The sequence below is a fragment of the Cucurbita maxima genome, unplaced genomic scaffold (genome assembly GCF_002738345.1).
Source record: "Cucurbita maxima cultivar Rimu unplaced genomic scaffold, Cmax_1.0 Cma_Scf00014, whole genome shotgun sequence".
NCBI classification, from domain to species: Eukaryota; Viridiplantae; Streptophyta; class Magnoliopsida; order Cucurbitales; family Cucurbitaceae; genus Cucurbita; species Cucurbita maxima.
The window spans coordinates 3,087,562-3,101,223 of NW_019272030.1; the positions used below are offsets into that span (position 1 = coordinate 3,087,562).

The window sequence follows — 13,662 nt, forward strand, 5'->3', positions numbered from 1 at the left end:
GGGGGGGGGGGGGGGGGGGGGGGGGGGGGGGGGGGGGGGGGGGGGGGGGGGGGGGGGGGGGGGGGGGGGGGGGGGGGGGGGGGGGGGGGGGGGGTAAATCCAGGTCAATGTGATGAGATGTGGGTGTCACAAAATGTCAAACTAGGGGTTGACATGGGAATCTCTAACCTGCTGGCTACTGCATGTCACGTGATGGTGTGCACGTGTGCCATCCCATCATCATTATTATCTGCAAAAAAGTTAATTAAAAAAAAAAAAACAATAATCCACGTTTAATAAATAAAAAAAATCATTGTACTAACAAACATTTTAATTAGTCTTCTGTATTTATTTTCATATGCTTATCCAAAAACACTTTGGTTCCTAAATATTAGGAGTGTCACATGATCTTGTAACCCAACCAATTATTAATGTTGGGTTGGACTAATTTTATTTTTTATATTTGAGTCGGGTTAAATTTTTTAAAATCGAAAATTTGGGTCAGATTTTGAGTAGCCATATTTTTTATCGGGTCAATCAGACTAAATCGAAAATAAAGTTACAACTTGATCGAACCCTACCATACTTCTAAGATTAGTTTAAAAATCAAGAATGGTTGACTCTTTACACCCGAAGTTAGTTCTGTTGTGACTTGTGAGTGTTTGATATTTCTTAGTAATCCAGCCCAACACAAAAATAGAGGGTTGAGTAGAGTTGTGAAGTTGATTCGAGTCCCCGGCTCAATTCATCTAAAGTTTGAAGCTGGTCAAAAAGATTATTCACATTAAGCATAGTTTAGCCCATTTGCAAAAGGTGAAAAAGGCTTAGAGGGTATTTTGCCCTAAACAAAGGGCATAATATCTTATCTTATTGCGAGATCCACGTTAGTTGAGGAGGGGTCTCTCTTTAGTAGACACGTTTTAAAATTGTGAAACTGACGGTAAGCGGTGTGTTTGAGCTGTTATAAATAGTATTAGAGCTAGACACTGAGCGAGGTGGTAGCAAGGACGCTGGCCCTTAATGGGAGTTGATTGTGAGAACCCTAAACCCTAATAGATGCGTTTTAAAACTATGACGGCGAAATGAGACAATATCTACTAGCAGTGAGCTTGGCTTGCTACAAATGATATCAAAGCTAGACACTAGGCAGTGTGCTAACAAAGATGCTGGGCCTCCAATAGAAGTGTATTGTGAGATCTCATATTGGTTGGAGGGAAGAACAAAACATTTTTTATAAAAGAGTGTGAAAACCTCTGCTTAACAGACACGTTTTAAAACCGTGTTTGTGATTTGATAGCTCCTTTTAAGATTTGAGCGCAAACAACCAATTGGGTTGAGTGTTGTCTTTGGAAACACAGAAACAGAATCTATGCAGCATATTTATATCCACTTTGAAGCTAAAAAATTGATGAAAAGTTAACATTTTTTTGTTGTTTAATGTCGGAAAACAGTGTGCGGGAATATTGGAGTAGAAAATTTGGATAGAGACAAACAAAGAATATAATCTTTTGGCCAAAAAACAATATTTTATGGCTCAGAACATTTGGTTGATAGGTCATTTCATTTCAATGCCTAAAAGGGATGTTCTTAGAGAATAGTTCCAAGCTTTTAACTCGACCCATTATAGCTTTGCCCATAGATTTGTCAACTCTTAATAGTGTTAAGTAAACCATGATGAATTTAAAGAAAAGAATTGAAAATTTTGGAGCATATTCAATGGAATCCCAAATAAAAAGAATGGAAAAATAAAGACTGTCCTTTTTATTTAATCTCAACGCTGAGACAACAGCAGCACAGGTCAAATCCTCAAGGCTCAACAAGCTGCCACCGCCGCCGCCGCCGCTGCTGCTCTCTTTTGGCGGTCATGGACATGAACAAAGCTAAGTTGAGGGCTTCTTGAAGTGTTCTTCTTCCATTATAGAGCTGTTTTTGTCTTGTTTTTCGTGTTGTTCTCTCAACTTTTACTTGAGGGGGCTTGTTCGAGATCTGGGGCTGCTGTGAAATGGGTAGCAAATGGAGGAAGTTGAAGGTAGCTCTTGGGTGGAATCTATGTGTTCTTGTTCCAAGAACAGCTGAAAGCGCTACCCCTTTGGATGATTGTGATACCACTGAGAGATTCTCTGATGCTGCCCTGCTTTCCCCTGCTGCTCATTGGGGCTCATCATCTCGCCCTTCAACACCAACACCTTCTTCTCATAAAAGTGGCACCAAATCTTCAAAGGTTGTGGATCTTCAACCTTTGTTCTTTAAGTTTTGTGGAGATTTGTTTACTTTGATTCATTTGAGTTTTGTTGTTCATATGTTTTCTGTTTGTTGAAGAAAGAGGTTTGTTTTGTAGATACTTATGGACTAAAGGCTTACTTACTTTGAGTTTGTGCTAATTTCATAGATGAACGGCTAGGATCCGATGTTGAGCATCGGACTCGGGTAGCGTAACTTGCTTGTATAGAAGAGCATGCTTGCTTTGACTCATTACGTATAGCCGTTAGTTTCACGGTTTTGTAACGTGTCTGTTAGGGAGTGGTTTCTATAACTTTATAATGGGCGAGTTGTTTCTTTCTCTAACCGATATGGGATCTTACAATTCACCCTCCGAATCCAACTTAAGGCGTTGTTTCAAGGGAACGGTTTGGAAACAAGGCTAGCCGATAGTTTCCTCTCCGGCTTTCATTTTGACCTATGTTTTCTTTCGGCAGTTGATCATGAAGTTTATTGCTTAAAACGTCCATGTATTTGATACTTTTCTATTGCTGACGAATTCGTGTGACTACTTGCCATCAGTTTCGTGGTTTTAAAACGTGTCTGTTAGGGAAAGGTTTCCACACCTTTATACTGAATCCACTGTCTAAACCCAACGTGTCGTGTTAGTTCAATACATGTTTCAAGGGAACGGTTTGGAAACAAGGCTAGCCCCCACAGTTTCCTCTTCGGCTTTCGTTTTGATCTACAGTTTCTTTCTGCATTTGATACTTTGCTATTGCTGACGAATTTGTGTGACTGATATCGTTGTTTCGACATTATTCAGCAGACATGCTCGATTTGCTTAACGGAGTTGAAACAAGGAGGTGGACTCGCTATATTTACGGCTGAATGCTCGCATTCATTCCATTTTCACTGTGTCGTATCGAGTATTAAACATGGCAATCGAATTTGCCCAGTTTGCAGAGCACAGTGGAAAGAAATTCCTGTTCAAGGTCCCAGTTTGGATTCTCCTCCTGGAAGAGCATCAGCTCATCCTGCTGACTCGAATCAAAATAATGCCTTAATGACTGTCGTTCGACGATTACCTCCTCGAAGGGATCTAAGTCGACGACTGGTTGTTCCACTATGTCAGGCTCCCGAGCCAGGCGTGTTCGACGACGATGAATCGTTAGGTAACCAGACAATTTGTGCTGAAAGTTCTTGCAACAAGAACAGTGTAGATGGTGATGCTACTAAAATTATACAGATGAAGACATATCCAGAGATTTCCGCTGCTCCAAAGTCGAAATCCTACGACGAGTTCACCGTACTCGTCCATCTTAAAGCTGCTGCTTCGGTTAGGAGACAAAACTGCGCTGGAAATCAAGCTAGTTTGCCACAGTTTTCTCGAACTCCTCATGCACCGGTTGACTTAGTAACAGTTCTCGACATCAGCAGTAGCATGGCGGGTACTAAACTGGCACTGCTTAAACGAGCAATGGGGTTTGTAATACAGAATCTTAGCTCCAATGATAGATTGTCGGTAATTGCGTTCTCGTCAACAGCTCGACGCCTCTTTCCTCTTCGTAAGATGACTGATACGGGTCGACAACAGGCCCTGCAGGCTGTCAATGCTTTAGTTGCTAATGGTGGAACCAATATTGCTGAAGGTCTAAGAAAGGGTGCTAAGATAATGGAAGATCGAAGGGTAAAGAACGCTGTTTCGAGTATAATATTGTTGTCCGATGGCCAGGATACGTACACAGTCAGTGGTTCGGGGGTTAACCAAGCACAACCAAATTACCAGCTGCTTCTCCCTCTGTCGATGCATTCTAAGGACGAGTCGGGATTCCAGATTCCGGTTCACTCTTTTGGATTTGGTGGGGATCATGATGCTTCGTCTATGCACTCGATTTCCGAGATATCTGGAGGAACGTTTTCTTTCATTGAGACTGAAGCTGTAATCCAAGATGCATTTGCACAATGCATCGGCGGGCTCTTAAGCGTGGTCGTGCAGGAGCTACAAGTAGCAATCGAATGTGTACACCCAAATATCCATCTTAGATCACTAAAAGCTGGAAGTTATCCAAGTCGTCTGATGGTTGACGGTCGCACCGGGTTTATCGATGTCGGGGACTTGTATACCGATGAAGAGAGGGACTTTTTGGTATCGATCAATGTCCCTGAAGAGCCTTCCTGCAACTCAACACCACTACTAAAAGTTCGATGCGTTTACCGGGATCCAATCACCAAGCAAATGATGACATTGGAAAGCGATGAAGTAAAGATCGAAAGGCTTGAAATGGGAGGTGGACAAGGGGTCGTTTCAGTGGAAGTGGATCGACAATGCAACCGACTCGAAGCAGCCGAGGCAATGGCACAGGCAAGGATTGCAGCAGAACAGGGAGACTTGGCTGATGCAGCTGCCATACTAGAGAAGTGTAGAACAGTGTTGTCGCAAACGATATCCGCGAAATCTCATGACCGATTATGTGTTACCTTAGACGCCGAGCTCAAAGAAATGCAAGAGAGGATGGGTAGCATACATGTGTACGAGGCATCGGGAAGAGCGTACATTCTTTCGGGACTGAGCTCACATTCTTGGCAACGAGCAACAGCAAGAGGCGACTCAACTGATAGCTCGAGCCTGGTTCAATCGTATCAAACTCCATCGATGGTGGAGATGCTTACTCGATCGCAGGCTACGTTTCGGGGTAGCCCATCGGCTCAGAGCCTTGTGCAGCCACTGTTGTGTTGTGGATCACAACCAAAACCAAGGTAGTAATGAACGATGATCATGGTTTAATCCTAATGAAGCTGTAAATGAATAATGGGGAGAAGGGTGAAAGGAGATTTTTGTTTCTTGGGTTAAGCTGTGTGGGGTTGGTTGGTGTACATAAAGAGAAATGGATATAAGTGTGTGATTGTGGCTCGAACTCGAAGTTCATTGCTAACAGATATTATACGCTTTAGCCTGTTACGTATCGTTATTAGCTTCACGATTTTAACTGTGTCTACTAGTGAAAGATTTTCATACCCTTACAAGGGATGATTCGTTCTTCTCTCGGATGACGTCCTTACTGGTACATTGCTCAGTGCCTGACACTGATATCGTTTGTAACCGTCCAATCTCACCACTAAAGATATTGTCCACATGTTACGTATCTCTATCAACTTCACGATTTTAAAATGCGTCTATTAATGAGAGGTTATCACATCTCATAAGGAATGATTCGTTTTCCTGTCCAACAGGGATCTCACATCATCACCCTCTCTCTCACATTTGATTAGCTGAATGTAACCATTAGGGGGCTACCATTGGTTTATATTATAACATGGGTATAAATGAGTTGGGTCGGGTTGGTTGAGGAAGTCTTGATCGAAGCCAATTCGACGCTTTTCCTACTCAATCGATATGTCTTTGCTCGTGATCGCTTAGAGCTCCTCTTCCATCAGTAGAAACTTCTAACGCGTCAGCCACTTGCTAGAACTAACCGATTGTTCTGAATAAAATAATAACAAGACATGAATACACTTAAAGCCGTGATATAGTCGTTTGCACAAGAGGGTTGATGAAATTGTACGGTGAGGGAGAAATCCATATTATTTTCCATGATTTTAGTGATAGAAAGAGACCGTTAAGGATTAGATTTGGGTTGACTTTGACCATATAAACCGGACAAGACAGAGAAGCAGAGGTTGTGGGTTTTTTTTTTTTGGCAAAACCCTAACTTTTTTTAAGGTTGACATTCCCATATATTGGGAACCATACATTTTTGGCAAAAAAAATAAAAAAAATAAAAAAAATCATCATCATCAAACACAACCAGATTCAACCACAAAGAATTAATCATAACTAATTAACCATAATCAGTTGGATTAGTTAAATTAATCTCAACAAGAGAAAATGTTCAAAATTCTAATAATTAACACCTCCAAAAGGGCTATGCTTATATGCAAATTTACGATTTTACCCTTTGCACTAATGACAGCAAAATTTGTTGAATTAGGAATTAGAAATGCTAAAACTTGAATTCTTTAGAACTAGAAGTATCGTAGCTAATAAAAATTTAATTAACGAGAGATAATCAAGAGCATGCATTCGTTAATATGAACATAGCTTTATTAGCTACGATATTACAACTATCAGCTATTAGTTACCAATTCAAACGTTAAGTGGATGGAACATGCATTTCCTTCTCTAAAATTGGAATTTCGATCTCAAATAAAAACGGTAATAACCCAAGTTCATCGCCAACAGATATTGTTCGATTTGGTTCGTAGGTTTTCACACCCTTATAAGAAATGTTTCGTTTCCCTCTCCAATGGGATATCACAAAAACCTATCGTCTTGCACGGGTTGGTACTTAGGGGTATTGTTGACCAAAATAATATATATAATAAATAAATAAATTTAGAAGGGTAAAATGGTAATTGTGGATATGGTTATGGTTTTTGTTGTACGCCAAAATTCAGCGTGCATTAAAAAGGAGAAGAGGGAGCGAAGGGAAAATTGAGAAAGAAGAGGAAGTTTCTCCGTGAGAATTCGGAATTGGGATTTGTGTGCCGTTGATTCTCTGATTTCCTTCGTCGGAATCAGAGAGTCCTTTGAATCCTCCGTTTCTCAGCATCAAATTTCTCCTCATCTTCCTTCACAATCATACTACACGAAAATCTTCGTTTCAGGCCGTTTTGGGCGAATATTTTCGCATCAAAATCGACTCCCATTCGCCGTTCTAATCGCAATGCTCTAACGATCATTCGTCCCTGTTTCTGCAGCGAGTAGGTGCACTTGTTCCTTCGTCTCTAATGGGAGCCCTAAAAAACGACGGCAAAATGGAAGGTTGGCTCTATCTCATCCGGTCTAACCGGTTTGGGTTGCAATACTCGAAGAAGAGGTACTTCGTTCTCCAAGATGATTGCCTCAAGAGCTTTAAATCTGTCCCTGTTTCTGAGAATGAGGTAGTTAGTACTCGTTTATTTCAATTTCGGTTCTGTAATTTCTGGTCTGATTTGTTTTGGAAGAATTGTTCTTTGATCATCCTGTTTCTTTTTTCTTCTCTTTTCCATTTATTAAGCATATTTGACTCTGGTTGATATGATACTTTGTTGTTCTTCCGTATGGATGGAAATTGGGAAAAGATGAGAGATGCTCGGGTCCACATTGTTCATGTTACAGCTTTTGTCTTGTCTGTACAGATTATTGCACCTCTCAGGATTATGGATATGGACATTAAGAATAGTTGTACGTCGATATGAATTATTGCTTTAACTGAAGATATTGTCATTATGAATTGGCAATGAGCACTGCCTTCGAGGAGAACTTTGTGGAACTTGTAGGAATTGGGTTTTGATTTGTTCAGGCCTTGGTTTCTCATGATCTTCTAAAACAATGTGCCAACAATTTTCTATTCAATCTTTTCATCCTGCTGTTCTCTGTTTCTCTTTCTTTTTTTGGTTTTTAGAAAGTGTATATTAAGAAGTGGTTTCTACACTCTCATAAAGAATGATTTGTTTTCCTCTCCAACCGATGTGGGATCTCACAATCCACTCTCATTCGAGGTCTAACGTCCTTGCTGACACTCATTCCTTTCTCCAATCGATGTGGGACCTCCCAATTCACCCATTCGAGGCCAACGTCCTTACTGGAACACCGTCTCGTGTCCACCCCTTTGGGGCGCAGCCTGCTCGTTGGCACATCGCCCGGTATCCATCTCTGATATCATTTATAACAGCCCAAGCCCACCACTAATTGATGTTGTTTTCGTTGGACTTGGGTTTTCTCTCAAGGTTTTTAAAACGCGTCTGCTACGGAGATGTTTCCACACCCTTATAACGAATGTTTCGTTCTTCTTTCCAACTGATGTGGGATCTTATGCATTTTGTAGTTTCTGTCATGAACCTAGATTGATTAAAACAAAATGGTTCTGATTGATCATATGTTTTTCACCAGGAACCAAACAGAAGTGCCGTGATTGACTCCTACATTCGAGTTTCAGATAATGGGAGGGAGAGTATTCATAGAAAAGTACGTGGTGGTAGAGACTAGTATCTCTGAATTGGTTATTTCTTGAGTAAACTTGTATTCATAATTTCCTATGAAATCTGCAGGTGTTCTTCATCTTCACACTTTATAATACCGTCGATCAAAATGATCAACTCAAGGTGAAGTTAATTCTAGGCCATACAACATGTTTTGGAATGTATTAAATTGTAACTTCCTTAAATGTACCTTTATAGTTGGGCGCCAGCAGCCCAGAAGATGCAGCAAAATGGATCCACTCTCTGCTTGATGCTACATTGAAGGTATAAGAAATTGTACTCATAAACAAAGTGTTTTTCCCATGGTCGAGGCTTATTTTTCACTGTGCATCTAGGGCTGTTCGGATCCAGCGAGGAACTTTAAGGATCGATCCAAGAGACAGTATCCAGCTTTAAGGTATATATTAGTTTCATTCTCTGGTGGTTAGATGGATGGTGTGTGTGTGTGTCTGTGTTATGATATCATGCATGTATTGAATTTTTGGATAGATTTCGAGGTTCAAAAAGAATGGACTGTAAGCCTTCAATAGACTGGACTCTCTATTCCTCTGTACAAATGGAAGCAATGACATCTGATGTTATTGCACCTTCCCCATTGAAAATTTTTGGTTGTCAGAATGGTGAGACCTGAATTCCTCATTTGCATTCATTCAATTAGCCAAAAGTGGATATATGTTGAGTTTGATTATCTGCAGGCTTACGGCTTTTCAAAGAATCAAAAGATATTGATTCTCATCGTAGGGTAAGCTTCCCTTTTTAACTCCTCACCTGTGTTCTGTTATATGCTTTCAATTTTCATTTGATCCTTTTGTTCTTTGTCAGCAATGGGATGATCATCCCGCTATTATGGCTGTTGGTATGGTTTGTGGAACTTCCGAAGAAATTTTTCGGACCATTATGTCTATTGGCCCATCAAGATCTGAGTAAGATTCTTGTATATATAACGGACTAAAATGATCACTTATGGCTCTTGGTCTACTAACCGATATTGTCTACTATGGGCTTTCCTGAGAGAACTAACTTCTCACGGTCTCGCAGATGGGACTTCTGCTTCTATCGTGGAAGTTTAGTTGAACACCTTGATGGTCATACAGATATCATACATATGCAACTATATCGTGATTGGCTACCTTGGTCAGAACTTCCAATCTTGTAGTATTCTAGTAAACAAAAAAATACACACATATGTAATGCTGAACGTGACAATCTTTCAGGGGGATGGAAAAGAGAGATTTTCTTTTGCGTCGATATTGGAGACGAGAAGATGATGGCACATATGGTAATAATTTTCAGGAGAAATTGAATGCTTGGGGAATTTGAAATCTATAGTATCTACCCCTAACTTCTCTCCCCTGTTTCTGTCTGTCACAGTGGTTCTATATCATTCTGTGTTTCACATGAAGTTTCCACCACAGAAAGGCTACGTCCGTGCTTCCCTTAAAAGTAATGTATGCAATACTAATTAACTGTGTAGATAATGTAAAGAACAGCATAGCTAACACCCATTCTCAACCCATTTTCCTCAATCACCTTGGTTCTTCCCCATCTTTCAGGAATTATAAATAAATAGCTTTTCTGTACTGAAATTTTTACCTTCTGGAGTATTGAGTGGGTTGTAATTTGTTCTAATAACAAGTATCTTATATGGATGCACATTCAGGTGGAGGGTACGTTATAACTCCAGTAAACCAAGGCAAACACTCGCTAGTAAAACACATGCTTTCAGTTGATTGGAAGTTCTGGAAACTATATCTGCGTCCTCCATCTGGAAGAGATATTACTATCCGGATGCTAGAGAGGCTTGCAGGTATTAATATACTTCTTAGAGCATCCTCATGATGTTTTTCGGCTTTTGTTTTAGAATTTAGATATCCATTGGAGGTTTTCTCAAACTATAATGCATAATGCAGCACTAAGGGAACTATACAGAGCTAAGATTGGTGATTCTTCATCTGAGTTCTCATCATCTGGTAGAGACCTTAGAAGTTTTGAGTTGCCTCAGAGTGAAATGGATGAGATAAAGACAGAAATACAATCTCCTGAAGAAATGGGGAAAATCAAAGAGGCATTTTCAAAGGAGAATGAAGTGGAAATGCCTCGTGCTAGTTTGATTGGATTAAATGATGCTGTTGATGAATTCTACGATGTTCCTGAACCTGCAGAACTTCACCATTATGAGAATGAATGGACGTCTGACTTGACTATGCAACAGATGGTACTTTCTTATTGCTAAATTTAAAGTTTCTTACATAGTTGTACGAACTTTATTCTTTTTTGAAATCTGCAGAATATGTCCCAGACCAAACTATCATCAGCAGCTGTTTTTGTGAAGAAGTTGCACGATCTTGCAGGTACTTGTTTTCGTGAAAAAGTTGCACGATCAGCAGCTGATTAAAATTATTTCAAATGTGCAATTACAAGCTTTATTTAGATTTCATTCTAAAGAATCAAAGAATTTGTGTGTTTCAGTTCAGAAGAAGGGTTATACAGAATTACCTGAGTTGCCTAGAGAAGAAAGTATGCCATACTCCTATGGATCCACGCTTCCAAAAGACCCCAACTTTTCTCCCTGCAGTGTGGCATCGGCAGATCCCTCTTTGTTTCTGATACGTGGCAAAAACTATTTGAAGGACCACCAGAAGGTATGCTTTAATGTATATGGCTGTGTTTCATGATGAAGTCCAAGCCTATAATCAAACCAGGCAGAGGAACTTCAAATATTAGGGTTTTAAAGATATTTGTTAAGAAAATTTTGGACCAAGCACAGCATGGTGTACACAGACTGTGTACAGTCAGTAATATTCTCTGCATTTAAGGTTGACAGCGTCGTAGAGCTATATGTTAGTTGGTAAGCTGTTATTTCTCAGCTGATTTCTTTAGCTCTGCTTCAAAAGTTAGTTAGCAGTCTTTTTCATTGATCAGATAAGAGTAGATTCTATTCACAATCCAGGCTCTGATCAATTTTAAATTTTAGAACAAAATTGACTTAGCTCATTTCTTCTATTGGTGTCCCAAGTCCACCGCTACAGATATTGTCCTTTTTGGGGTTTTCCTTTCAGATTTCCCCTCAAGGTTTTTTAAAACGCATCTGCTAGGGAGATGTTTTTACACTCTTATAAAGAATTCTCCGTTGTGGGATCTCACAACTATGTTCCCATCGAACGGCAAAAATGGGATATAATTTCGTAATTGATAAAATTAAACGTTGGAATTGGACAGATGTTATTTACCACATTTCTCTATATCAGATCAAGGCAAATGGCACGTTGATGCAACTGGTTGGTGCAGACTGGCTAAGGTCAGACAGGCGAGAAGATAATCTTGGTGGGCGTCCGGGTGGTATCATTCAGGTTTGGCTTGGTTTTTCTAATCACAAGTTTGTCAAAAACCTTCCTAATTGAGTAGGAAAATGACTGATGTTGGTTATATACATGCAGAAATATGCAGAACGAGGTGGACCAGAATTCTTCTTCGTTGTTAACATACAAGTAAGGCGATTTAAGGTTTCTTTCCGGCCACCATAGTTGAGTAAGATCAAAGCTTACCCTTTGCTGCCGTGAAACGTGATTTAGGTTCCTGGCACAACCACGTACACCTTGGCAATGTATTACATGATGAGGACTCCTCTCGAGAGCAGTCCCTTGCTCAAAAGCTTTGTCGAAGGAGATGATGCCTTTAGGAATTCAAGATTTAAGCTCATACCTTACATTTCTCAGGTCAGTAACAGAGCCTACACCTATGAAGAATCAAGAAGTCCGTTGTCTGACATTCTCCATTGGATATTATATTGTCAGGGATCATGGATAGTCAAGCAAAGTGTTGGGAAGAAAGCTTGCTTGATTGGTCATGCACTTGAAGTACATTACTTTAGTGGGAAGAACTATTTGGAGGTGAACTAACTATAATAATCTCTCTATCTCACCCTCTTATCATATTATAACTCCTTTTTTGTGTGTGAAATCAGCTCGAAATTGATGTTGGATCCTCAACAGTCGCAAGGGGGGTGGTCAATCTTGTTCTTGGTTATTTGAACAATTTGGTCATAGAAATGGCTTTTGTAATTCAGGTATAATACACCTATGTCTATAACAAGGTCTTGAAATGGCTTTATTTGCCTCACCTAACAAATGTCAATGGATTACATTACATTTTTCTTTGATTATGGCAGGGCAACACGCAAGAGGAGCTCCCCGAGATCCTTCTCGGGACGTGTCGACTCAATCATTTGGACGTGACTAAATCACTACTGATAAAGCCATGAAAATACCTGCCCTGAAATTCTCAACCCTCTAAGAACAACAAGTATGGGACCCTCTGAACACAGATTTACATCAATTCTTTTCCTGATTAATAATGTATAGAAGCTCTGATTTATTTATTTTTATCCAATCTGAATTCTCAGCTCAATTGTATGGGGCTTTTGTACCATCAAGGCTATTTTAGTCAACAGCCAAATTATTATAATTTTAAAAAAAAAATTGTTTATTCATAGGAAATTCTTATGCAACTTTTTGTGTTAATTCTCTCTCTTGTCATCATTTAAAGGGCAAATTTGTCATTTCATTTTTGTTTCAATTATCGCATTTGGATCCATGTTCGTGGCCACGTGCTCGAAGCAATCCAAAAATTCAATTATATTTTAGTTAAATTAAAAAAATAAAAAAAGCAATAGGGGTAGTATTGGTATTTCAGTTGAGGTAGTTCATGTGGATGATGAAAGGAACCAAAATTGCGTTTAGTTTTTAGAAATTATAATCATTCAAAACACAGGCGGAGAGAAACGCCGTACCTGCAAAATCCGCGGCGGAACAGACGGGAGGAACACGAAGCTACGGCGGCAGTGGAGAAATCCATAGCGAAGATGCCGACTCCATAACTACAATCGTATTCAGATTAACCATAAAATCCAGAACAAACCTCGACGGAGATTGAATTCAACACACAAACCTAACACCAAAAATTGTGAACGACGACAGGCCATCAGAGCCAAGAAGTAAGCGAAAGGCTGGACACGAACGGACGGTGGTTAGCCAACGGAGCAAGAAGAAATCCAGCGGCCGCACATAAACGGCAGCGTCGGCAGTGTGATACGGCTGTGCAGCGCGAGAGCGCCGCGGCCGGCGAACATTTTTAAAACTTGATTTAAATCAGAGGATTTGAACTGAAGAGTTTTAAATCGATGTTTGATAAGTAAAAACCAGAGAAGTAGAAGAAAAATAATAATTATTATTTATTCATAGGTTTACTTTTGGGTACACATTGCAAATGCTTGCCTTTACTTTACAATTTTATTATTGTTATTATTTAATTTCAACTAAATCATATCAATTGTGTATTTGGTACCAAATATTATAACTTAGCCAAATTTACTAAAATAAGCTTAAAAGTTTTGTAACATATAATATTATCCACATTGCTAAAGTGGATTTGACACCATCATCCTGGATAACATTGGTATCT

General features: G+C 39.7%; 2 protein-coding genes and 1 long non-coding RNA gene across 5 annotated transcripts; 2 read left to right on the forward strand and 1 right to left on the reverse strand.

Moving 5' to 3' along the window:
- The first annotated feature begins 1,689 nt into the window (after positions 1–1,689).
- Positions 1,690–10,216, forward strand: LOC111489281. Of its 3 annotated transcripts, XR_002719348.1 has the most exons (3): positions 1,690–2,200; positions 3,005–5,076; positions 10,205–10,216. XR_002719348.1 is itself a non-coding variant. In XM_023137416.1 (2 exons), exons 1-2 carry the CDS (start codon positions 1,982–1,984, stop codon positions 4,940–4,942), a joined length of 2,157 nt encoding a protein of 718 aa, XP_022993184.1. In that variant the 5' UTR covers positions 1,690–1,981; the 3' UTR covers positions 4,943–5,140. The 3 variants fall into 3 exon arrangements, 2 of the variants coding, with proteins under 2 accessions (XP_022993184.1, XP_022993185.1); XM_023137416.1 differs by lacking the exon at positions 10,205–10,216 and having other exon boundaries at positions 3,005–5,140; XM_023137417.1 differs by lacking the exon at positions 10,205–10,216 and having other exon boundaries at positions 3,008–5,140.
- Positions 6,639–12,709, forward strand: LOC111489280 (protein ENHANCED DISEASE RESISTANCE 2-like). The gene is made up of 21 exons (XM_023137415.1): positions 6,639–7,122; positions 8,114–8,188; positions 8,272–8,325; positions 8,401–8,466; positions 8,538–8,599; positions 8,692–8,822; positions 8,898–8,944; positions 9,025–9,125; positions 9,241–9,336; positions 9,417–9,481; positions 9,574–9,645; positions 9,863–10,009; positions 10,113–10,417; positions 10,490–10,553; positions 10,672–10,844; positions 11,451–11,552; positions 11,640–11,690; positions 11,775–11,918; positions 11,997–12,092; positions 12,167–12,268; positions 12,371–12,709. Exons 1-21 carry the CDS (start codon positions 6,970–6,972, stop codon positions 12,461–12,463), a joined length of 2,199 nt encoding a protein of 732 aa, XP_022993183.1. The 5' UTR covers positions 6,639–6,969; the 3' UTR covers positions 12,464–12,709.
- On the reverse strand, positions 10,500–13,200 carry LOC111489282. The gene is made up of 3 exons (XR_002719349.1): positions 12,992–13,200; positions 10,699–10,805; positions 10,500–10,589 (listed from the first exon to the last, which is right to left on the reverse strand). It is a non-coding gene; the product is annotated as an uncharacterized LOC111489282 (long non-coding RNA).
- Positions 13,201–13,662: the final 462 nt, after the last annotated feature.